The sequence below is a fragment of the Mytilus edulis genome, chromosome 7, assembly GCF_963676685.1.
Source record: "Mytilus edulis chromosome 7, xbMytEdul2.2, whole genome shotgun sequence".
NCBI lineage: Eukaryota > Metazoa > Mollusca > Bivalvia > Mytilida > Mytilidae > Mytilus > Mytilus edulis.
Window position 1 is genome coordinate 56,767,887 of NC_092350.1, and position 27,615 is coordinate 56,795,501.

General features: G+C 32.2%; 1 protein-coding gene across 2 annotated transcripts; it reads left to right on the forward strand.

Annotated features, from left to right (window-relative positions):
- The first annotated feature begins 6,019 nt into the window (after window positions 1–6,019).
- On the forward strand, window positions 6,020–19,541 carry LOC139481842 (tyrosinase-like protein 2). Of its 2 annotated transcripts, none has more exons than XM_071265357.1 (4): window positions 6,020–6,204; window positions 14,585–14,905; window positions 17,576–17,688; window positions 18,272–19,541. In XM_071265357.1, exons 2-4 carry the CDS (start codon window positions 14,591–14,593, stop codon window positions 19,524–19,526), a joined length of 1,683 nt encoding a protein of 560 aa, XP_071121458.1. In that variant the 5' UTR covers window positions 6,020–6,204; window positions 14,585–14,590; the 3' UTR covers window positions 19,527–19,541. The 2 variants fall into 2 exon arrangements, with proteins under 2 accessions (XP_071121458.1, XP_071121459.1); XM_071265358.1 differs by lacking the exon at window positions 6,020–6,204 and adding an exon at window positions 12,823–12,919.
- Window positions 19,542–27,615: the final 8,074 nt, after the last annotated feature.

Below are 27,615 nucleotides of genomic sequence, written 5' to 3' on the forward strand. Positions count from 1 at the left end.
TACTTAATTCTAATTGACTGACTGGACGTAGGTGCGATGTTGTACATGTAGATTCCACACATTGGACGACTATTTTGGTAAAGGTTTTGCTACCGGTCGGAAGTTGACCAAAGTGTCCATATTTCTTTTCCCCAGTCATCATAGGGGATGGTACCAATAAATGCATCATTTATAATCTGAAGGTATCTACTGGTATTCAGTTTCGACCTCGGCCCATCTGACGTTTACAATGTACATGCACGTGACAACCATGACTGAGAGAAATCGATAACTCGTACTTGATGAACTAAAATATGGAATGTTAACATATTCAGAGTTTGTTTATAATATGAAACAGGTGTTGGCGCGATAGGAATTTTTAATTTCAAGAACTTAAAAATAGAAAATAAATGATTTTATATTTTGACAGATATTGTATTCTATTAAACCTTTAAATTAAAAAAAAAATAACTGATAGTAAGCAGATGAAAAATATTTGCATGAATAAGCAGTGCCTCCCTACATGTAAGACAGCAGCCCGACAACTAATACATAAAAAAATCAACTCGAGGTAGCAACACACATATTTGTACATACATCGGGCTGTTAGTTTTCTCGGTTGGATTGGTTTACCGCTTTGTCATTTCGTGGACGATTATAGCTTACTATGGAGTATTGGTTTTTCTCATTGTTACAGGCCGCAAGGGGTCTTAAGTTGTTCGTACAAGCAGAAAATACATGCAACACCAAATTCTTTACTTCAAACTTATCACTTACTAAACTTTTTTTTTTCTTTATATAAAGTTAAGAAGACAAAAACTCATTTTTCGACGACAGAGCGAGAGAGAGAAAGGCTTATCAATTACACACATGTCAAACATATGAGTTGCTAAAATTAACTTCATGTGGATTTTTGGAGAAAGTTGTATCATTGACATTTTCTTTTATACACATGCATTATTCAGTCGGGAATTTCATTTATCTTACCTCCTATATATTGATTTCTAGGAATATGATTGGTTAAAAGCGACCTCGTGGAGACCGTGTATATTCAATATTAGGTTAGTAGGGAGGCGGGGCTTATTTCAATACACGGTTAGTTGTGGATTTACGACTTGGGTACTGTTAGATTATTTAAAACTATTAAAGTTCTGTTTAATATTGTTGATATCAAGGTTGTTGATAATAAATATTTATCGTTTACCTTAGTTGTTTAGTGCAGACCAATTGAAGAAGGTTCTTAAAATTGAACACTTGTCAATGAACACTTTAATACAGAAATAATAATATGTGTCATGATGGCAAATATATCCCAACATCTACGTTATATTTTGTCCACGGTGGAAAGCAGACCAATTGGGATCCCTTCCACATTTATTTATTATATATGTAGGTTCTTAAAATTAATTTATGGTCATCCATAGAACAGAAAGCTTAACGTACTATATGGTCTGGTTAATTCAATGAAATAAGAAAATGTATGAGACCTTCGACACTGAACATATTTAAGAGAAGGCTTACGAAAAGTATAAAATAATAGCTACAAAATACAAGTGTATCCCAAACTCTGTCTGTCCGTCAAAATGTCAGACATTCACTCAGACACAACTTTTAAGATTTTTTGGCTAAATATAGTAGAAAACTTCAGAATTCTTTTTCGGTCAGACATACAGTGTGACAGAAAATTGTGTTTTGGATGCTATGATAAATATAAACAAAAATGTGGAAAAAATTATGTTAACATGAGGGAAAATAGTACACAGAACAAACCATAGCACAAAACAATGTCTCCCCTAACATTACATTTCCTACTTGAACATTTTTATTGTGCAAATATTTTATTAACGATCTATATTTGTGTTTTGTCATTTCATTGTACTTTTGTAATTCTTCGGCTGTTTAACTTTACATGCAGTAATTTCCTGAAAAACAAAATTGAACGCGGAAGTACACAATATCCAGATGGAGTCCTTTGGTTTTCTTGCAAACTTATAGTACTTCTATAAGCGCATTAAGAGAAGCATTTGTAATAATGTTCCTGTAATGAGACGTTTTACAAATAATCGTATTATACTTATTATTACAATCTTCTGACGTCATACAAGCTAAGAAGTCCAAAATGAAATACACATAAGAATAATTATACGCTTATTCCGCATGAAATGAAACCCAAATATATTAAAATGCTTCCAGTGTTTGCTGTAGTTTGTGTAGAGTTCTCAATCTTAAGTTTTCTGTGTGATGCTTTGTGTAATGGTGTTAGTCTGTAGGAGTTTTTCTTTTTATCCATAGTGTTGTCAGTTCATTTTCGACTAAAGTGTTTAGATGTCCCTAAATGTGGTATCATTCGCGGCTATTTTTCATACTATTATCGGGGCCTTTTATAAATGACTATGCGGTATGGGCTTTGCTCATTGTTGAAGGCCGTACGGTGACCTATAGTTGTTAATGTCTGTGTCATTTTGGTCTTTTGTGGATAGTTGTCTCATTTGCAATCATACCACATCTTCTTTTTTATATTCTATATAAGATTTGAAAATCAAATTCTTAATTTCAACTTGTCTTTTATTTTAAGACCGTTTGTTAACAATGTTATGTTTTTTTGTTGTTTTTTTTGTTGTTGCTCATTGATATACATTTATAATCAAAGTCACAATAAACTATTCAGATCTGCTATATAGCCTAACGAAATCTTGACACGAAAATAGGAGCATACATACGTATATCTAACTTACTTCACAACTTTTGTCTTGAAGAAATATTTGGCAATTACTCTAAAGACCAGAAAAGAACAATTACAGTACTAGTATATTCGTGTTACTTAGTCTTTAGTTTTCTATGTTTTGTCTTCTGTACTATTATTTGTCTGTTTGTCTTTTTATTCTAGCCATGGCGTTGTCAGTTTATTTTCGATCTATGAGTGTGACAATCTCCGGCGCAGAGTTCATATCCGTTCCATACATGCTCCGCAATACTGCACTTAATATATCTTCGTAAACATGAGAATTTCTATGTTTTTTCCCATAAAAAGTATCTTAATTAAATAAACAGTAATGTAGATTTTGATTAGAGATTGGGAACAAAAAAGTACGCAAAAAAATGTATGGCAGAGGTCATATTGAGTGTAGTGTTACAAAGTATTGAACGGAACGGATATGTGATCTCTGCGCCGGAGATTGTGAGTGTGAGTGTCCTTCTTGTATCTTTCGTCCCTCTTTTATATCGAGGACACTAATTTAGACTGAGATACACGTACCCTAGCAACTAACATATATACATAAATTGTTTTCTTAATCAGTAGACTCCTCTTGTGACTTCATTTAGTTTCAAACTTTTTCGAATTTATTTGAACAAAACATTTTTATTACCAAACGAGGACATTAGTTTGAAATTTTCCTATTATATGTTTTATGACACGGTAAAATGGCATTCCTCGACTATATGGAATCAAGAAAAATATTTCGCTCCTAAAATTTTTATTTAAGCAGTCCGGCAAGACCAACAAACAAATCCAAAAATTATTCAATAAATGCAAAACAAGAAAATACATTGAAACAATTGAACTATTTAAATGTTGTTTAATTACTAATTTCACACTGCACAGTTCAAATTATCCGGTCATAGTTATATCCAAAAAAGCCACCAAAATATTGAATGGATAAAAATTATCATATGTACATTTCTTCTTCAGTATTGTCCATACAATTAGGACAAATGTGCCAACAGAATGCTTAATATGCCATATATAAAAAGAAGATGTGATATGATTGCCTACTAGACAAGTTGAATTCTCCCCAAGAGTAAAATGACACAACTATATATAATTGTCATCGAACGGCTTTCAACCAGGAACAAAGCCCATACCACATAGTCAGCCATACAGGGCTCCAAAATCACAAACTCACATTTGGAACAACAATTCAAACATGAACACTTACGGTTTAAATAATGAACAAAATAATGAACGAAAAACATATATGTTACAGAGCAACAAACGACAATCACTTAAGTACAGGCTTCTGACTTGGAACAGACATACACATATACATTTTTGATATACCCTTGACTAAATTGCCAACTCAACTTTGGTCCTGATAGATTGCACTACACTGGTTGACCGATTTCTATTATACTTATTCCAATATAAACCAGGAAAGGTTGTAATCGGAAATCAATTTGACTAAATATATTTTCGTATTTATAGACTTGAGCCCCTTAATGTACGAAAAAAATGTTAAAACCATTATATCCTATTATCTAGTGATGCATACAAATACGGAAATCGGAAAATGAGACAGCTATAATACAAGAAAGAATAACTGAAAAGCTTTAGCAATGACAGTATTGGTTATCTTCATTAACTTTAAACCATTGTGGTGACGTCAGCCTATTCATTTACCGTGCTCATGGTTTCTTTTTCAAGAATCAACGCTTATCCATTGTATCTATATCACAGAATCTTCATTATAGAAGGGAAGATTTGAAATTCTGAGTGGAACAGATATGTCACCCATATATATAAGAATTGTTGATTATTTAGAAGAAAAAAAAATCCTTTAAATTTTTATCATTTAAATTTCGTACAAAAATTGAAAATCAAATGTTTGATGTCCGAAAATGTGAGAGACTACTTTGTCTAGTATATAAACATGATAAATATTTCGAATTCCTGGAGCTCCTTCTTCCGCTTAAATGATCTCAAAATTGTCTCGTCTGCGTATGGTTGTATCAAATCAAAGAATAATTATGTGATGCATTGATTCCCCACCAAGAAGGAAGACAGCAAAGGATGGGCGGGCTTTAGTCGAAATCATGTGACTCAGAAGATTTACAAGTCTTCCTGTGGAGTTTAACAATACCATTATAGAACGGTTCTGTTCATATGAATAATATAAGCATTTTATCGTCCTAAATTAGCATGCAATATATTTAAATGCAATGATTTAGCTTTTAAAAATGCTTAGATTAACTATAGGTGAGTTTACATCTTCAACAATGAACAAAACAACATGACATGATGTGAAACAATCAAAAAGAAAAAAACAAACGAACTGATTAATGCTGAAAACAATAAACAACAAACAGATTTTACAGACAGCAACCAACGCAAACCTGTTACTCAAGAAATATTATGCAAATAATACAGGAAGATAGTCATACCGTTATCTGCATGCCTAAAATTTTGAAAAAAAAGTTTTCTTGTCTCGCTGTTTTTGTTGAAAGAATGAAAAAAGATATTGGTATTTTTGCTTGTGGTGGCTATTAGATGAAATATGGTGCTCTGGAAGTAATGATTTATGTTTTTTTAATAGTATTTGAAATGAATATATTTGAGTAGTGCAATGTGTTGAGCTTCTTTTGTATGACCCACAAAGAAAATATAAGGCATACTCCAAGTTTCCTAACATGTTAAGTATTTGGGATTAGATTGGTCATTCATCTATTCATCTGTAAAACAACTTACAAGCAGTATTAACATATAATTGTCAGGAATTGGTTGTTAAATGTCATGTTAACCGCATTATGTCTAGAGAAAATGAATTAAATACAATTAATAAATAGACCAGCAGTCCCCAATCAGTTTCTTATGAAGAAAAAGGTAAATACAAAAATAAAAGGATATGGTATGATTTCCATTCAGAAACCTCTCTCCCAAAGACCAATGATAAATAGAGGTTAAAAACCATTGGTCACCAGACGGCCTTCAACATTGAGCAATACCCATACACCATAAAAAGCTATACAAGTCCCCAAAAAGACAAATGTAAACAATTTATATGCAAAAACGAAAGGCCTTAATTATGTTAAAAATAAGAACAAAAGACGACTACTACTGAACTTCATGCTCCTGGCACAAGTAATTAAAAGACTGAACAACACAAACCCTCGTTAAGCTAGCGATGAACACAGGTACTTCTGAAATAAAAATCTTAACCAATACTGAAATAAATCTTATTATGCCCAGACCTATATAACACGTATAACTCCACTTTTTTTCTTAATCTTTTTGAAGAATTGATTTGTGCATTGTTTAGCCAACACATGTATAAAATATATATGTTAAATGACTTGTAATGAGGCAGCGACGTATACAATGCTATTGACGCTTTTTGTAATCCTTTCTTGTCCACATTATTTGTGTCGTTGCACGTTCACAACATACAAAATGAATAAGAAGCCATTTATAGATTCAAATAAGTTCTTATAATCTAAGACGTTTTAGGGGTAAGTTAACCATTTTTTCGGATTTAGTTTTTCTTTGCTTTTTTTATTTCCTTTCGTCGCCTTCTTTTCTACTTTTGTGTATCGTAACTGGTTTTTAAAAATGAATGGCTGTTCTGATTCTTCTCTGATGCCACGGAAGAAATTGATTATTTTAATTCTTTTAAATAATTTCAAAGGGAGCTAAGTATGAGGCACCTATACGTGCGTAAATATAGAGAAAGAGAACAGAATAAAAAAAAGGGAAGGCTGAAATTGGTTACTAAAGAAAATCATAAATAGTTCATTGGATCCAAAATCTTCTTTCATCTTTGTGTCCTGGTATTATATTTTCACCTCCGCAGTAAACATTAGACCAATTTGAAATTATTGCTATCAGTTCTCAACCTACTTTTCAAAATTTTACATGTATAACTTGGAATCTTTTTTATGTTAGCTGACTGCTATATTCAGTCGTCCTGGTAGATAACTTATACACTGAAAACAGTAAGTAATGAGCACTTAAAGATCCGACATATATAGCTATTGTGTTGATATATTGCTTACCTTCTTTGAGGTAAACAAAAGTCATTCTGACAAAGAAAAGTAACAATAGGCCACTGAAAGTATTTTTTTTTTAAACTTCAGTTTAGGTGGTAGAGTGGTCTAGAGCGCTGGACACAGCGCTGGAAGGGTAGTGTTGTCACTATATCCCAAATAGCATGACTTCGAATCCCGGAACGGAAAAATTTATTCCGGAAATCTTCAAATTTAACAATGTTGTGCTTATATTTAGAGTAATTAGGAATATTATATGTTTTTTCAGCTATGTATTATATATTATTATCCGGGATGTTTCATTTTACGGAAGTAACATTTTTCTTTTAACAAAACTTCAACTGATTTTTGAATTTCCTTAATTATGCTTGGGGAACTAACTTAGATAATTTGTTTTTACTCTCTTGACCTGAAAGAGAAGTACAAATGTACAAACAAAACAACTATACCTTGCTTATATGAAATCGTTCCGGTCTATACTCTAATGTCGGAAGCTGTATTTCACAATTGTTTTCATATAACAACTTCATACATGACACAGAACATGAATACTACTAAAAATTAGCGACTTGACAAATCCTCCTAGAATTCAAATTTTCCAGTATAATTTGGAACAAAATCGAAGGACATTCCAATAAAATTCTTAAAGACAAAATACAAGTATTACAACTAATTTGCAGAATTAAACATGTGGGTGTTAAGCTTGTTTACAAAATGCACAAATACAAAATGCAGTGCAATATGTTACCGGTGTGCAATATTGAAAGAACAACTGCACTGACAAAAATTAAAACAGTATACAATTATAGTTGATGATTGTGCTCTTTCTTAACCTTTGTGATGTATTTCATAAACGAGGGATTAAAATCAGTGCTTCTAACAAAAGGGTTTATGTTACAGTAAAGAGTTTTTGATTTGAATTTTCATGTAAATGCTCTTGTCTGTAAGGAATGTAATTACATTGTAAGAAAGAAACAACTATTCAAGATTTCCTTGCATTCACTTTGCATTAACCGTCAGGTTGAAACAATGAAGTGAATGATTTATAATTTTACATTACGTTACTGTATGCATGTTTCATAATAATCCGTTCTTTTGATAGTCTGGCAACAATCTTGAGGCATTTCAACACTATAAAATCCAAAAATAAAATTAAAAAACGAAGTGCTCATTGAGCTTTTAATTGATTACGTTCATGTATTACATTTTAGCAAGCTAGATGCAACTTTTCAACAAAAAAAATGCCAAAATCATCAATCATGGCCTATTTCACCCGAGGGAGTAGCATTCTGAGAGAAAAAAAACCACCATTTGCGTGTTCTATAAGAGAAAAGAAAAAAACCAAAGGAACAGTCAAATTTATTAGTAAACACACAATCTGACAATTCCATGGCAAAAAACTAAACATATATCAAAATTTATAGACAAGTATGTGACACTTTAATAAAATAAATTATTATTATTATTATTTTATATAAAAAAAAAAACCCCAATACACCACACACAATATACAAAACCAAAGACTGAGCAACAAAACACGTGGAAACAAGGGAAGGCATGATTTATTTCAAATGGGTTAGCAGATACTGCTTCAGATAAATGATATTTGAACTTTTTAGTATCCCCATCAGATTGAAGCGTGGGATCTTTGGTCGAAATACAAAATAACACACGACAGACATATATAAATAGGAAGATGTGGTATGAGTGTCAATGAGACAACACTCCATTCAAGTCAACGAACATCATGCTATAAAGGCCCCCCAAATGGCCATTGAAAAAAAACCCTTTCAAACAGGAAAACTAATGGTCTTACATTGTATCTATATATAAAAAAAAGAGAAAAACCACACCAACAGATGACAACCACTGAACAACAGATTTACGCTTATTTAGGATTTTCTCTTAATGGAAAGTCGTATATAAATGTATTCGGTTTCATTCGGAATTGTTAACTCCTACGTTTTGTAATTATGTGACCACGCAGTTAAAACGGTATGATTTACAAACAAAATAATTAAATACATACTAGTTATTTTGTTGTTTACACGGACAATACCATGTTTGTCTTTGAGGTAGGAAAAGTGTTGTGTATAGTTGTCAAAGGTACCAGGATTAGAATTTAGTACGCCAGACGCGCGTTTCGTCTACATAAGACTCATCAGTGACGCTCATATCAAAATACATATTTATAAAGCCAAACAAGAACAAAGTTGAAGAGCATTGAGGATCCAAAATTCCAAAAAGTTGTGCCAAATATGACTAAGGTAATCTATTCCTGAGATAAGAAAATCCTTAGTTTTTCGAAAAAATCAATGTGTTGTAAACAGGAAATTTATAAAAATGACCACATTATTGAAATTCATGTCAAACAAAACCGAGGCTTGTACATAGACAACTTAGGACTAATCAATGCGACCCCTCCGTAGAAATCTGACACAGCAATTTTTTTTTTAAAGAATTTAAATGGTTTCTGCCTTAGTTAACACGTCAAAATAGTGTTCTTTTTATACACTGTACTGTTTGCGTTAAAACAGTAGTATCATCCATAAAGATTTTGACTAATTTATTTGAAAAGGTAATTTTTTTAATTGAAATATATTTATCTATAGTGGATTGGGAAACAAGTTACTGCAACTTATATTAATCTCTTTCCACTTTGTGGGTGCGAGTGCTGCCTCGTAGCGGCATTAACCTACTCTTATTCGAAATCTACAAGGGTGTTATTTACGTGCAAGAGATATGGCTCTCTCTTACAATGTAACAGGGGGTCAGCCATAATTTATCGTTCCCTTTCGACGGAATATCATCGTTTCTCAAGACCATACTCGCAAATGATGTCAGGGGAGAGCCGGAGCGGGGATCGAACAAGGAACATTTGTGTTAGTAGACCGATACACTAGCCACTATACCACGGCCCTCCTTATATTTTTTACAGTACAAAGGGGGTTTCTCAGCTGAATAATTGACATTTGCGTTACAATATACAACACCGATCGAATCTACATTGTGTACGTGACATACTGCTATTTAATATCCATTTGCAAAATTGAATCACAACCAAGGAGGCGTTGATGTATTTTTGTAATTTCATTTTAATTAAAAAAACTATAATTTTTAAATGGTGCGTACGTGTCTGACTCGTTGAAAAACGAATGAAATATACAATGAAAATGGCATAGGTCTGAAGAGCTTTTCTGGATTTCTGTAAATTAATCAGACATGCTCAATTTATGAATGTTCATAAATATAACAATGAAATATACAAGTATTTATCATTCATAACATAGATGATCAAAGATTAATTTTGTAAAATAGGGGGAAAATACAATTCGTCTAGTTAACAATCTGTTTCTTGTAAAAAAGAAGTATAACGTCCTGATTTGTGTAAAAAAAACCAACAGCACGAAAATCAAATTAATAAAACATAAACATCAACAAACGACAACAATTTAATTACGGTGGGGTTGAACATAATATTAGCATACGCCCAATCCACTAGTACCTGTGTCAGTTTGTAAATACATAGTGACAAACTATAGACATCCCACAAAAACACTTAAGAAAAACAGTTCAGATCTGAGTGTACTGCAATTTAATAAAGACCTGTTGCCTGTTTCGACAAAGGACTTACGAGTGACGTTTTCATATAATATATGTCATTGATTTTTATTTACCCAAACTGATATCTCCCTTCCCAGATTGAAATGATGCGGACATGAATGTTCTATTTCGACTCTTTACAACTGAATGCGGAAATACTAAAGCTACCAATGCATCACGTTAATTATACATGTATCATTTGAAGATGTAACACGTTTTAAGCCTATTGTTAATTTAAATTAACTATGAAATGATGAATAGAATAAAATGTTATATGTTTAATGTATACATTCTATCACTCGGAATGGTATTTTAGAAGTACAATTGTAAAAATAAAATGTAAAGAAAAGCATAATAAATGTACATTCCAAGGAAGGGGAAGTAAAACACAAACTAGATGACTAGAAATAAACATGATAATAACTAGCCGTGTAAGTTATAATTGTTACTTTGTTATACTCTTTTGTTGGTTATTTCGGGAAGTTTAGTGTTATGGCAAATTTTCTATAGTGGTGGCAAATTTTAAAATTGGACTTTTGTTAATAGTATAAACCTAACTAAAATTAACAAATATATTTGACTGATAATTTGTTACGTCAGGGATTTTGTCAACACAAGACTCGCCAGTAACACTCGATTCAAACCAGTTGGATTACAAAAAAGAAGACAGAAAAATCGAAAGTCTTTCAAACGTCATTTAGATATTGTCTGAGGTCTTGATTAATAATATCTCTTTTGAGATAATGCTATTTCTCTAATTCTTCGTCAATTTATCCCTTTCTGCACCCATTGTATAAAAAAATCAATCAACGTGTGGTTCGTTTGATCTCAGTTCTTCATTGGTTAAAATCCAATTATGACGTCGAATTTTCTTGTTTTCCTCTAAATTTCCTATTGTGACGGCATGAACAAAGGCGACCATGCCTGATGACGTCACATAGAAAGAACACATCTTTTTGCAGATCAGTCGAAATGAAGGAATAAGTTTGCGGCCGTATTGTTTGAAAATCATTAGAGGGAAACAGATTCCACCACCAAATCTCGTGTAATGCGATATTTATCCACTCTTGACAGTTAAATTTTAAATATTTAAAACGCTTGGCGAGCCTAGCGTTTTAAATTTGAAAATTTAACTGTCCCAAGTGGATAAATATCGTATCAGTTTCGATGCAGTGGTAGAATCTGTATTTATTATATGGACATGTATATCACGTAATGAAAGCAATGCTAGGTTATATTATTTAAAGAAGTCTGTGAACAAGTTATCAAAGGTACCAGGATTGTAATTTAATACACCAGACGCGCGTTTCGTATACACAAGACTAATCAGTGACGCTCATATCAAAACAGTTAAAAAGCCAAACAAGTACAAAATTGAAGAGCATTGAGGACCCAAAATTCCAAAAAGTTCTGCAAAATACGGCTAAGGTAATCTACTCCTGGGGTAAGAAAATCCTTAGTTTTTCGAAAAATTTAAAGCTTTGTAAACAGGAAATTTATTCAATTGACCATTGACTGAAAATATACGGTTCTCTCAGAATCAAGTAGGACCTGTTGGTGACCCTCTGCTGTTGTTTTTTATTTGGTCGGGTTGTTGTCTCTTTGACACATTCCCCATTTCCATTCTCAATTTTATCTGTTGTTATGTTGAAATTAAAACAAGTTTACCTTTAAGAATGTTTGATCGATTTATAATTTACTGTAACATGTAAACTGTAAGTAAGTTTATATCGATTGATATAAGTAGTTATATTCGGAAGTTCCGCTTCTCTAAACCAATCATTTCAATCCTCATTTGGCGTCATAATGTGAAATACAGAGAGTATAACACATCTGTTGTGTTCAAATACCGGAGAAATATGTGATATTTTTCTGTATACTTCTTCATTATGCAAATCACTTGCGTATACATCTTGCTTTACACTAATCTTACATGTTTTTACATTATTTAAAAGCTATTAAAAATCGTCAGCATGAAAAAACAATAATTTGATTGATTTAAATGATAAGTAAAACTTTGTGAATAAGAAATGATTCATAAACGAGTCTTAAAAATTAATTATTTGCAATGCCCATTTAAAAACATATCATATCGTATCTGTTAAAACCTCAGAGAAAGGAACCTACTACTAAGATGTAATATGATTGAAAGGAGAACATTCAACTTTGACACATTCCCCATTTCCATTCTCAATTTTATATATTAAACTCATAAATCGAAAATAAACTTACAACGCAATTGCTAAAAAAGAAAAAAAAAACATACAGATAAACGAGGGTTTGGATGGGGTTAAATGATTAAAGAATAATGCCCTTAAAAAATGAAGATTAGAGAATAACGGGCAAAAAAAATTAAGATTAGACAAATGCGTGGTCTAATTTTTTGAAGATTAGAGAAAAAAGGGGTTAATTTTTTGAAGATTAGAGAAAAAAGAGGTAAACATTAAATGTTTACAGAATAACAGACCCCACTCCAGACCTCATAAACCATGATCCATAAAACACAACATAGAAGACTAAAGACTAAGCAACACGAACCCCTACAAAAACTGGGGGTGATATCAGATGCAACGGAGGGGTAAGTGAATGAATTTAATAAAAAACAAAAACATAATCCTTTATAGGTTTTATTTTCAGCCTGGTATATGTGATAATATTTGGTATCTCTGAGTTCTGCGATTATAATGTGGGCTACCAATCGGTTACGATATAAATGTCTATTTTATATTTAAATAAATGAATATGTGATTTACATCGGTACAATTTATATACAGGGATTGTACCTTTTTATATACAAAATAGGCAAAGGTAAAGTATGAGTTGTTAGCCACGAGAATTCATGGTTATGATAAATGAGATTAAGGTATGGACTTGTCTGTTTAGGTTCGAATCCCTGAATAACTTGTTTTCCAGTCTTTGTTTTTGTTTTGTATGTTATAGTGGATATTTTGTGTAATAAAAGCGAGTTTGGTCGTTTATTATCGGATTATTGTTATCTCTTACACAGGTTTGAAACAAAAATGAATACATTCTATTATAATTGTCCATTTTTTTTTTATAAATTATTATAAAATGATTTTGTCTGTTTTACTACATAATTTTACAACTGTTCACAAATACCTATGGTAGAAAATCATGAGGTGCTTAGAATTATGCTTTTTGTTAAAACAAAATGGAATCATACTTTTTATTCGTTGTCCTCAGTTTTAGTTTGTTCTCCGATTGTTTTTTGTCCATCGATTTACGAGTTTTGAACAGCGGTATACTACCGTTGCCTTTATTGTATATGCACTATATGTATGTTCTATGTCGGGTTGTTTTCCCTTTAACACATTCTTCATTTCCATTTTAAATTCTATGATAGAAATAAGTTCGAATATATCTTATTTTGTAAAAACATACAATATTCAGATGCTATATAGTCTGAAGATCTTTAAGGGCAGACGTGTTGTGATATAATATATTTTTTATTTTTTTAACCAAATGTTCAATAGTGATATTTAATTTATTGTAATGGATCGTTAAACACGCTAACATGGTTATTTAAACTCACTTACAATACCTTCTAATTTAGAATAGACGTTAATTTTCAAATGACATTAACACAATAGTTTAAGTTATAGATACAATGGATAAGCGTTAATTCGTGAAAAACAAACCATTCTCCCTCCGGGATCATGGTTTCTTTTTCAAGAATCAACGCTTATCCATTGTATCTATATCACAGAATTTAATCCATAAAAGAGTACACTAAAAATTAGTACAGGAAACGTAATCTACCGTATTAGTATAATAGATAAAAACACAGTTGTACAATCCAGTCATTCACAAACAATATAGTTAGAAACATTGCGTAAATTTTAAGAAAGCAAGTAAAGAGTACTTAACCTGCTAATAATTCTAAGACAGAAAGCATATTGTACAATGCCTTGCATATAGTTTTGTAACTGGACAAAATCAATATAAATATGCTATGGTACCATTTCCAACTATTACAACAAACCCACCACTGACTTATGACAAAAAAAAATACAAACAAAAAAACAAACAAACCAAAAAAACCAACAAAAAAAAAACACTAAAAAAAAACAAAAATAAAAACAAGACAAGACAAAACTATCAAACAAAACAAGACATGACAAAACTGTCAATCAAAACAAAACCCAATAGTTTGTATGAAGCAATAATCTATCAGCTATCAGCAGTATAATTATAAAAATAAAGCATGTGCTTTGTTTTACAGGCAACAATGAAGTATGCACTGTTAGTTTTGGTAGTTCTTTTCAATTCGGGATTTTTAATTGTATCTGAGGTCATAACGTCCCGGTATCCAGGTTTCATATTACAATGCAGAGATCAAGATGCCGACAAAGAATACAGGTGCATTCTGTCAAAGTTCGATAACCCAGATTGGATACCTGACACCGGCCATGACATGCAACTGAGACTAAGACAAGACTTCTTTTGGCATCCAACGAAACGGATTCGACGTGAATGTAGACAGTTGACAAGAGAAGAATTCCAGGAAATGGTTGATGCTATGAACGCTCTAAAGAATGATAAAGTAGGTAATGTTGAAGTTATGAAACAAATAAATTATTAGGTGATTGATGATCAAAAGCACTTGAGATGATATTACTTTAGTAGAAGTAGCTTTTTGTACACTTTTTATATTTTTCAAGGAGCACTAATTTTACTGGTAAAACGGAATAGATTTCCAAAAACATGCAAACGTATGATTTATTTGAAATACTAAGGATTTGTTTATCCCAGACATAGATTACCTTAGCCGTATTTGGCACAACTTTTTTGAATTTTGGGTCATCAATATTTTTCAACTTTATAATTGTTTGGCTTTTTAATTATTTTGATCTGAGCGTCACTGATGAGTCTTATGTTGACGAAACCCCAAAAAAATACGCGACATGTTAAAAAATATATTATGTTTCTAGTATCGGTTGACCAAAAGCTATCTTGTGGTTAGGGCACGACCCCATAACATTTCCTTAAAAGCGGTTATCTCCCCTAACACCGAAAACCTTGTTATCATTCTAACTCCATAACCATAATAGGTAGAACAACGAAGGGCGGAATTTGTTCGGGAGCAGACCATGGTTCTTTGTTACATTTGGATCGAGAAGATTCAACGACTCATTGGTAGGGTTATGCCCCTTTGAAAATTACCAAATGTCAGTTGGCCACTCAAACTCAGAAACCGTAAGTTATAGCCACATATGATCTTCACCAGTGATCATCAATTCACGTGACCATGAAAATTGACCTAAGGTCAAAAGTCAAGGTCATGACCTACCTTTTGACCTAAGCTTGTTATCGGATTTACTCAATAAACGTACAAGATGGCTGATAAAATATAACGGAAAAAATGTGTGTCTTGTCGAGATAAACATTTTTATGTTGGGTCCTAAAATTTTGGACCCGTTGGTCCAATATTGGACCAACGATCATGGACCTAGGGCACCAAAACTGTTTTTCGGGTCAGAAATGATTATATCTCAGAAGAGGTTAGAGATAGAAAGAAACCACCTTAGCAACCTTATATTTTTGAACTTAGAAGGCTATGAATATTATAAATATGCAATTTTTAATACTGGAAATGACATTTTTGTCCCTAGCAACGACATATAAGTCCTTAGCAATAACTTTAAAGACTATGAATAGTGCATATCACATTCATAATACTTGAAGTAATATTTTTATCCTTAGGAATGATTTTTGACCTTAACAACGACTTGTTATGAATATAAAAGACCTTTTCAACAATATTTTTTTGAACTAAGAAGACTATCAAGAAAAGGAAAAAGGAAAGACCTTTAAAATACTTTTAATTATGGCATTTTATTTCTTTCTATCGTCACTAATGAGTTTTTGTAGATGAAACGCGCGTATGGCGTTCAAAACTATGAGCCTGTCATCTTTTATGTATTATGTTTAATTTGCCGCTGGTACAGTTAATAATGTATCTTTTATTTATATATGTACATTTGTCTTATATTGATTATTGGTGTTTAACACCACTTTCGACTATATCATGTCGATCAAAGTGTGCCTTAATGTAAAACCGAAGTACATGGATAAAACACACACCTTCGGCGGGAAAATAACAACCCTATATAATTAATATTGGAGTCAAACGCATCTGTAATAGTGCAGTTAAAACTAGTGTCGATAGTTGTATGATCATTATTGAAAAAAGACCTCTCCGCCTCGGAAGTCCCGCTATCTTAAAAATGCTTAATAACATTTTCCTGTCGGGTTAAGACTTTGGGAGTTTGTCTATAATATACTGTGTTGTCAATGTAAAAACACAAATATCAAATTACATAAAATTGAGAATGGAAATGGGGAATGTGTCAAAGAGACAACAACCCGACCATAGAGCAGACAACATACCTGTATGTCAATGTTCTTAAAAGTTTTCATTTGCTAATAATTACATTAGATGTATGTTTCATTATAATACGTTATTCTGATTGGCTAACCTGCAATCTCGCGTTTTTCCTTAACCAATTCCATTACACAACAAAATTTATCATTCCTGATGACACGAGGTCCCACAATAAAGTGCACAGGTAAATTAAATATAAACTTGATAAAAATCGTGTTTTCATGATCCTAGCTAAAAAAATGTAATTATAAGTATTGAATGCTTCTTTTTGTAACTTCATAGGGTTGTAATAGCGTTGACCGTGCGCACATTTTTAGAATGAAGCGCTTCTGCGCTTCATACATAATGTACTTCGGTCAACGCTTTTACACCCCAATAAAGTTACAAAAAGGAGCATTCAATTCTTAATTAACCTGTTTCTGTTTGTAAATCACATTATATTAACTGATCATGATCTATACAGAAATACAGCAATTATTTGGACAATATTTTCTTACAGGGACAATAACTTTAGAAAAAACTTAAACAAATAAAGATATATCATGTTCCTTTGTGATTTCATCCAAGAAAATAAAGTAATAACTAAATATTACTTACTGTGGATTCATTATTATTCCTTGGATACCAAGTTTCGTGGGTAAAGGTGAACCACGAATTCAAAGATTCAACGAATAACATATTTTCATAGTCTTTATAAATTATACAGAGATTGGCAACACCACGAAATCAAATATTCACGAAAATGCAAGTTTTCAGCAATCCACGAAAATTGATACGCACGAAAATAAATGAATCCACAGTAAGTAAATACGAGTTTTATAATTTCAGTCTATGTTTCCAAGTGTTTATGACTTTTTTGCTGATTACCATACGAACGAAGCAGTGAAGTCTATTCATTTTGGTTCCAACTTTTTTGGCTGGCATAAAATGTATATTTTAAAGTAAGTATAGTTAAAGTTGTACTATGTGTTTTGTCTAGATTCATTCAGTTCTAGTCATGCCATTGTCAGTTCCCCTTTGAGATATGAGTTTTAATGTCCCGTCGGTATCTTCCGCCTTTTTTGTACCTTTTGTACATTCCTCAGTTCACAGTGCATTAGTTTGAAGAGCAAAAAATACTCTCTATCAACTTAATCTTCTTGTTATGAAAGGGATTTTAAAGAACCCTCAACAAAAAATATAGATTTATAATTCAGACACGTCATACGTGCTTTTGTGTATATATGACTTTAGTGACACTAAAACCATAACAGTGTGAAAGAAATTAAATACTGAAATGAAGAGTATTAAAATGTCATTTAATGCCAAAACATTAGAAAATGTCTGTATCAAGTAAGCAATACGACATTGGTTTGATGCGTTTGAGCTTTTGTTTTTGCGATTTGGTAAGGGACTTTACTTTCTAAATTTTCCTTGGTGATCTGTTTTTTTTGTTAGTTATTTTACTTTTTTATCGTACTTCATTTATAACAAAATTAAAATCAAAATAACACGTAAACAATAAGTAATATCTGTTAATTGTAGATTTGAAGAGCTTCTCCGAAGAGTTAACCCTAATGTAACATTGTGTTACTGGGATTCAAGGTTAGACCACCATATGCATGACCCTACGAAATCTGTCATGTTTACATCAGAGTTCTTCGGGAATGGCAAAGGTCCAATAAAAGAAGGACCATTTGCAGGTTGGAAGACAATAAGAAATATTCCGTTGGTTCGAGATCTTGGTAAAACTGGGAATCCGATTTCTTATAAATTCATAGATCGTATGTTAGCGAAAAAACACCACGTTCAAATTACCACTCCTACGGCTGACCCCGAAACCAATGTTGAAAGTATGCATAATATGGTCCACGCCTTCATTGGTGGTCAAATGAACAATTTCAATACTAGTTCCCAAGATCCATTTTTCTGGATTCATCACGCATTTATCGATGCAGTTTGGGAAAAATTTTGTTCGCAGTTACGTCATCGTAATATCGATCCACAAGATGATTACACCATTATCGATGATCAATTTCACCAACCCGATAGATATATGGATCGACTGTTTCCAATGAGGAACGTCGATGGGTATAGCGATTATTTTCATAATCATATCTATAGGTACGACGATTTTGCAAAATGTCCTTCATGTCTGAACTCTCCATTTCTGAAATGTGATTATTCTTCAGACAAATGTGTAAGCGTTGAGGCAAACGAACCACGAAGACGTGTTCTCGAACCACCAAGGAAAATAACCACCAACCATTTATCTAAACCTCAAAATGGATTGACTGTTCTCTCGGGTGAAGACAAAGGTTGGGTGTATGTTCCAATTAAAATAATTGTTCGAAATGCAGTACACAAATCTATTAGGAAAAACGTAATAGGTGGTTGTGAATATTTTGGACCCGGATATTATGATTTATGTTCAAAGTCTGTAGCAATAGCTCAATCGAATGGAATTACATACCACGGAACATATAAAAGCTATATTGCTAATGATGCTTCTATTCCACAGTGGGTTTATGCCTTTGTTGGAGTTAAAAATCCTGGCTCAGGGATGAGTCAGGCATTCATTAGTGTAACAGACAAATATTATAAGCCGTGCGAGCCATTTTGTTTGGATATAAAAGCAGGAAAATATCGGTCCTGTCCGGGTGTTATTTCGTTAACAAATAAGGAACCAGAAATGTTTTCGAGAACCCTAATGGAAGCGGATGGTAGCGGATTTACATATAATCCATTGGAAGCGGATACTCTGAATCCACGTATTAAACTATCGTTTTTGTGTTATTAAAGCTACTTGGGAAAAGTGTTTTTGATTATATTAATGGTACTCAGATATACTGTGTTTGAATAAGAAGGAAACATAGTTACCTGGTTAACATGGTTAATGCACTAATTGCTAATTTTGGCTATCAAACTACGGGTATGGGGTATGAGTGATGAAGAAATTCTGAGGAAATGTTTCTTCATACAAGTGAATATGTTCCGCAGAGTGATATGTTTCAAAGTATTAAATTTTTCTACTGAACTCCAAGGTAAATTAAAAAGGGGAAGTAAAAAAAAAAAAGAAACAAAAAAAAAAGAAACAAAGCACTCGATTGAATTTCGGCATTACACGAATAAAATAGGGGATTTAACTTAGTTTTATAGATAGCTAGACCTCTCATTTGTGTGTCAGTTCCTAAATATTGAAAAAAGTATGTGAACAACCAATACATATATAACTGCTTACCGTGACAATAATAAAGTATAAAATATGTATTCAAACATCATAGAGAAACAATACAACTGACTGAAATAAAATCCAGCTAAAAGAAATAAGGGAACAACAATGTGAAATTCTTTGGGGCATTGGGATGCATTTTGTCGGCGCTCAGGAATTTCTGGCATTTCCAGAGCGCAATTTCAAAAGCTGGATGCACAAATACCGAACCACGCAAATAGTCATACGACCAAAATATAAATAATAATAACATAATAGTATACAGACAAATGAAGGGAAAACTGTAACGTCAGCACCAACAATCTATATCAAGACCATCCTGTATTATTTATAAAGTAAACACTAGATATTCATCCATATGCATGATAAGGTCTTAATCAAAAACTAAATGAGATATATTTAAGCAAATATGGACAAATGATAGTTGATAATCAGACCTCCTTCAACGATACGCACAATCCATACCGTATAGTCTATGTAAAAGGCCCCAGCATGAAAATGTAAACCAGTTCAAACAAGTAAATTAACTACTACTACAACTGATTTAAGTGCAAAACAATAAAGCAATAACAAAAAACATATAGGCAGAAACCAACGACAAGTAATTATTATATCGTCTTAGTCTAAAATAGAAATGATTGTTATAATTCATTTCTATACAAACAAGAGGAGAATAAGATTAGAGAAAGGTAAGTGAATGAAGTGATGAAAATATTCGAACATAAATGCATGAGGAAAAAAGAAGTAGGTAGAATATCCTGTACTATTTAAATTCATGTAAATGTCAAATATAATTATATTTGTAAAGTGAGTTAATAGCCACACAAGTAATGTCTTCTGGTTACTAAACGAAAAAGAAACATTAGCGAACAAAGAAAGAAAACATTTACTACAACAAACGTTCTTTCCACATTACAGTAAATTGATTTCTCTCTCTAATATAGAGGTGTGGCACGATTCACAATGAAATAAATATCCACCAAAGTTCAACTGACGTGGATATTACCATTTATAGATAACTGTGTAATATTTAACCATGTGAAAATCAAATACTGTATGGAAAGCTATAAATGGTCCGGACATGAAAAAGAGAAATCATCAAAGCGAGAAAACTAACGGTCTACCTTATAACAATACAACTTACATACAGTCTATTTTTTTTCTAATATTGCATAACAAGCTGTGTATTATTATTTATACAGTGTGCTAGTGACCTAATACGATATTTACGAGGTAACTTTATTCCTGATAGACAAGAGCAAACAAAACTCGAGTCCTATATAGAATTCACCGACCCTGTATACTGTATATGATAAACAGACCCTGTATACTGTATATGATAAACAGACCCTGTATACTGTATATGATAAACAGACCCTGTATACTGTATATGATAAACAGACCCTGTATACTGTATATGATAAACAATCAAATAAACAGTACATAAAACACAATCAAAACGATCTAGAGACCGAGTAATAACAAACAACAGCGTTGGTTGGTGTGAACCGAAAGATATACATTAAAACTCAATGCTATGTTTGACTGCTGTACCCCTATTTTTGACATATTTTACTCTTTAAGTATGTTTGTTTTGTTCATGCATCGTTGACAATGTAATGGAATTTGATACGACTGTCATACAAGTGAGAGGTTTAGCTAGCTATAAAACCAGGTTCAATCCACAATTTTCTACATTAGAGAATGCCTGTGCCAAGTCAGGAGTGTGACAGTTGTTGTCCATTCGTTTGATGTGTTTGGACTTTTGATTTTGCCTTTTGATTTTTGATTTTCCTTTTTGAATTTTCCTCGGGGTTCGTTGTTTTTGTGTTTTTACTTTTTTTTTTACCTTTGCCACACTTGGTCATGATATGAAATTAATGATTGTCATTGAGACAACTATCCATCAAAGTTCATATGAATTTGACGTTATCAATTAAAGGCAACCGTACAACCTTCAACATAGAGAAAAACCAGATGTTCACCAAACCGTGCCTGATCAATTGGTGGAAATTGATACTGTTAGAACAGTTACACACGTAGTATTCCAAACGATCAGAACTTTGACATTGAAACAGTTTCAAAATTTAACTAATTCATTACTGATTTGAAAAATCTGAAACAATTCACTAAACATGAGGAATTCCGTCATATTATTTTATTTACAGTGAGATAGATTTAAAGTTAAATGAATCGTCGAACTCAAATATATGAGGGACAAAGTAACAACATAAAGCCTGGAAATGAACGACGAAAGTCTATACAGATGAAAATGAAAATGAACGATAGGATAATAAGTACAGATTCAATGATTGAAAAATAACTGTTTTGAGAATTTATTTAATGATAATAATTAAACCATAAACACTACTGTAAGTATTGATATCTCTGATGATTATTTAGACAGTGAAATTTTGTTTGAATAAGTTGTAAATGCTGTTGTTAAAAGTAAATTATGGCAAATCTCCATGTATTGATCAGTTGTCAGTAGAGTTATTTAGAAAAAAGAATCATTGTTATCAATTTAACATGACTTATTTGATACATGTTTTAAGAATAGGATAATTCCTTATGTATATGGAGAAGTTATAAAAAATCAACTCCCATCTCTTCAATATCAGATGCACATACTCCATTATCATATCAGGCATAACTGAAGTCCTTTTGATCGTGCATATAAATTATTTGTTGAAGTGTGTTGAATGATCTATGTATTTACTTTATTGGTAAGCAAAGAGAGATAATTCACGATGATAGAGTAAAATAGCAAGAATACCGGACTTCAAAACGGAAAGTAATAATCAAATGGCAAAAAGTATAAAATCAAAAGCTCTAGCTCATCAAATGAACACAATGGTTTGCGTAAAGATAAAAGTACAATTGATCATTTAAGTTTATTGACTCCAATTATTCAAGACAACTAAGTAGTTCGATATTTTTCTACAGCTTTTTAATATTAAAAAACACCATTATGAAGATTTCAGTACACATTTATTGTTGCACACTAGAATGCAATGTACATTGGAAGCGATGACATTGTTAACATTGCTGAAAAAGAAAATCGTTTACAAGTTCTACTAGATGTTGCTTTTAAGAAATGGTGTTGCTACCAACTGTTTGAATATTTAGGACTCTGAAGTGCGATGGGGACGCTAAAGTACGATGGTCGTTGGTCCGCGAAAGTATAGACATAATAAACGTACAATAGATTATGAACAGTCTTTAATATATGTTTCGGACCATATGAGTATTTGGACCATTCGCGTATTTTCATGACCATATGCGTATACTCATATGGTCCGACCATACGCGTATGGTCCGACCGTACGCGTATGGTCGGACCATATGAGTATATACTCGTTTTGTTATAAACGGGTAGAACCATATGAGTATCTAGCCCATGTAGGTATTTTTTGAAATATGCATTAGAACCGTTTCAATAATTATAATTATACATGTCATAAACATTATATTTCAAAGGCTACATAAAGGCTACATAAACATTAAATATTGATAGTTAGTTTTCATCGCTACTTGTATTTTCGTGCTTATGTGAAGGGTAAAATGTATTTCCACACAGTACTTGTCGGCGTACCATTACTTTTGTGTATTAGGTCGTCTTGGTTGTGCACGATACTTCGCAGTTACATTTTCTGCTTTCGAGTGAAAAGTTAACCTTCTTAGCAGCTTCAAGTAGTGATAATGAGGTCTTGGTAATTCCATAACTGTTCTTTTTAAGAAATTTTGGAAAATAACATCTCAAGTTGATATGTTGCCATTCAAGCGTAATAACAAATCGAAAATTATGTATAAAATGTGTTTACTATAGTTGTGACAAGAGAGTAAAATCAAATGCGTGAAACTGCTTATTTTTATTTAGTTAATCTTTTTATCATTATATTATAATAAAATTACCTTTGATATCGTCTTTTTAAATACGTGACAACTAGAAGGGTCATACCTTATGAAGAGTTAAGTATTAACTGTAAACTTATTAATTACCCCGACCGTACGCGTACGGTCGGACCATACGCGTACGGGCAGACCATATGAGTATATACTCATACGGTCGTGACCATACGCCTATGGTCCAAATATTCATATGGTCCGGAGCACATACAATCAAAAAAATGTACATGCTGAAAGATAAATGTAGAATATGTGGTTAACAACTTTAAACCAATGTCCATGACTTACTTAATTTAAACAAAAACTGTGCTTTGTCTACTGAGGTGAATGTGGTTTTTTTTCGGGTGCTGGAAGGACTTGTACACCTGTAGTCGACCATGTCACTATACAGATACACGAATTATCCTTTATCGTGTTTCTATTAGAAGCTAATGGATACATTGAAGTCATATTATTTTGTTTATGTTGCAGTTTACTTTGCTGTCCTCAAAATATTGTCGATTTTATTTAAAATTGAAGTCGGTAAAATAAAGGTACATGTTTTCATGCGTAAATCATAAATTGTCTGCTAAAACAATAGTTTGTACAGTGTAGGAAAATACTACCTGTATGTCCACTCGCTGCGAAAAAGGAGAAAGCTCGGAGAACATTGCAATTCTCTCTCATTTAAATCAAGAATTATTTTAAACAAACAAATGTTACACAATGAACGAATTTTGTATTTGTAATTTACAATGACGACTGTAAGGCAGGAGGTGTTCACATTATCGATATTTGTGTCAACAGCAAGCTACATCAATTATCCAAATACTTTAATACCGGCCCGAATTAAAAAAATATAATATACAGGAAATATAGATTTTTGTCACAACTAAATTACCTTTTTAGCAATTATTACGTGGTCGTTCTTCTTAATTTAAAAACAATCACTTAAGCCTACCGGTAATTATAAAGCCTATCACATTTGTTATAAAACCATATCATACTAGCTTTTGCAAAAAGACTATGTATTAAAATCCGTGCTCTTTAACGTTTTAAAGCCCTTTAACATTACCCTTTTGGTCCATCGCACTTTAGCGTGAAATTCCATCGTACTTTAGCAATCAAACAACCATCGCCCTTTAGCATGATAAACCATCGTACTTTAGCGTAGACCATCGCAATTTAGAGTACCATCGAACTTTAGAGTCCTACAAATATATACTTGGATAAAACTTAAGTAGTTTTTCAGTCTTTAGTTTTCTACGTTATATTGTAAGAACTGTTGTTTGTCTTTTGGTAGAATTGACTAAGGAGTTTAACTATCTTTTTGGCATGTTTCGCCTTTCTTTCAGAAATTATTACAACACATCTGAATTATTTTTGTCAAATGATAAAACTAATTGCGTGTTATTAATATCGGAGACTATATTGTTGACATAATTTCTTAGGTATAATGAAATGTCATCACTAACTGTATTAATGGTATAAAAGTAAAGACATGGTTGTTGCAACACAGTGCTTTTTGAAACTTATTTGATACTATCACCTAATCCGTTAAAAACGGTGTATCATCAATTTGAAGCACTTGTAGTTTTTCTTGTTTAAACGGTGTTCAAATGAGAGTATCCAGGTGCTACATGTATGGGTGTTGGTAAATCTACGCAAAATGCATTTACTAACAGAACATCGGTGGAAGCTTTGGCTGTTTTGTAACTCTTTGGTCGGATTGTTGTCTCTTTGACACATTCCCCGTTTTAATTTTCTTTTCTATTCGTACTTATAAAGTGTGTTTAATCATACTGTGGTACAGATGTATTAATTCAAAAAAAAATAATGTCTTAAAAAAAGTGTTGATGACAAATTATGAAATAGTGACGCACCACAGTAAAAAGAGACGGGACGATACGAGGATTCACCAGTAAATGAAAGTTCTTGTAGGGTGCGTGTAAATGAAATGAAGATGAAAAAAAATGTCCTTTATATGCAGACCTTCGCAACATAAATCGTATAGTGAAGCATTAAAACACAATCATCAATTTTATAAAAGAGGGACGAAAGATACCAAAGGAACAGTCAAACTCATAAATCTAAAACAAACTGACAACGCCATGGCCAAAAATGAAAAAGACAAACAGAAAAACAATAGTACACATGACACAACATAGAAAACTAAAGAATAAACAACACAAACCCCACAAAAAACTAGGGGTGATCTCAGGTGCTCCGGAAGAGTAAGCAGATCCTGCTCCACATGCGGCAACTTGTCCTACGAAAAAAAAAAAGTTTGTTTTAAGATTTAAAAATGAAAAACGTTGTCATTTAGTTTCAAAAACCTGCTTTAATATTTTATGCAGAAGAGCACATTTTTCTGATGTATATGGAGCTGATGATGTTTTTTTAATGTAGGTAAAGTGTCTTCCTACATCTTTGAATTTTAAATACAAGACAAAAATCACATTTTTGACCCCTTAGGAACGGGAATCAACGTATACGTCTACTTTTGTGTGTTTAGTCCCTTTGCCTACCATAAACCTCGACTATATCTATCAGTTTTTTTAAATTGTGTTTCAAATTGTTGTATTTCGGATGTTTGGGGCCTTTGAATATAACACATTTCGCAAATAAGTGCTTCTGCCTATGTTCAGGTCACTAGTTATAAAGTTTCCAGCATTATTGTATGCATAAATGGTGAACTAGCACATGCGCATTCAGGATGTTTACTCTTGAAGTCGTCAATGTTGACATTCTGTAAAACGCGTTTGTAATTGAAAATTTTGTTTGTAAAAAGTTTGGTATGGGTATAACAGACGATAGGAGCAGACTGATCTTCGAAGTGGTGATACATTTTCGAGTGAACTAATTTAAGTTGAAATATATGGCCATAGTTAGTTGAAGCAAGAACTTTGATGGCAAAGAAATGTTTTAGAAATGATCCTTTCTCTTTTTTATCTTTTACAATGCGTATTTGTTTGATCTGTTTGAGCTTTTGATTTTGCTATTTGATAAAGGACTTAAATATTCCTTAGATTTCGTATCTTTTTATTTCACTTTTTGTAACAGTTGTGACAAACACAAATATAAGGTATACAGAGAATAAAGTTTCTACAGAGGAAGTGAATAACTGTTATAAATACTCAACGGCTTTTGAATAAAACATTCATAGAAACATGAGGAAGAGTAGGGGATGAATAATGACGATGACAACGTCCGCGTCTATGTTGAAGAGCAGAGTTTCATTTCTTTTTATCAAATTCACCAAGGTACAGGAATGGCTTGAAAGAATACATATACTATCAATTTTGTTATTTTAACCATATGGTGGGTGTAATAGTTTCTAATTTGATTAACAAAATCCAGTAATCTTTATATTGTCTATGTAAAGGTGTTACTTGTTTGCTATCCTAAACAATCTTGTTTGAATGACACATTTAATGTATCTATAATTTTAATACTGTAAGCAAATAATGCTCATCCGCACAATGACATGTAATTACAACTTGAATATGAAAATAAAATAACTGATACATAAATACATAATGTATATGCTACAGGCATTTTCTAAATTTAGACATTTTGTAAAATGATTGAATTTTCAGGCAATTTATCAAATACCTAATCTTGACAAGCATTATACAAAATGACTAAAAATACCTAGTCATTTTGTAAAATGACTGAAATTTTGAAACGTTATTCCACAAATTGCCTGTTCAGTTTCCAGCAATTTGTAATGGAAGAATTTCATGTCATATGATGTTCTTTTTAGTGA

Coding starts and splice junctions, on each gene's coding strand:
- LOC139481842 (XM_071265357.1), top strand. CDS start 14,591: ATGAAGTATGCACTGTTAGTTTTGGTAGTTCTTTTCAATTCGGGATTT. Junction 14,906..17,575: donor ACGCTCTAAAGAATGATAAA/GTAGGTAATGTT, acceptor TTATAATTTCAG/TCTATGTTTCCAAGTGTTTA. Junction 17,689..18,271: donor CATAAAATGTATATTTTAAA/GTAAGTATAGTT, acceptor TGTTAATTGTAG/ATTTGAAGAGCTTCTCCGAA.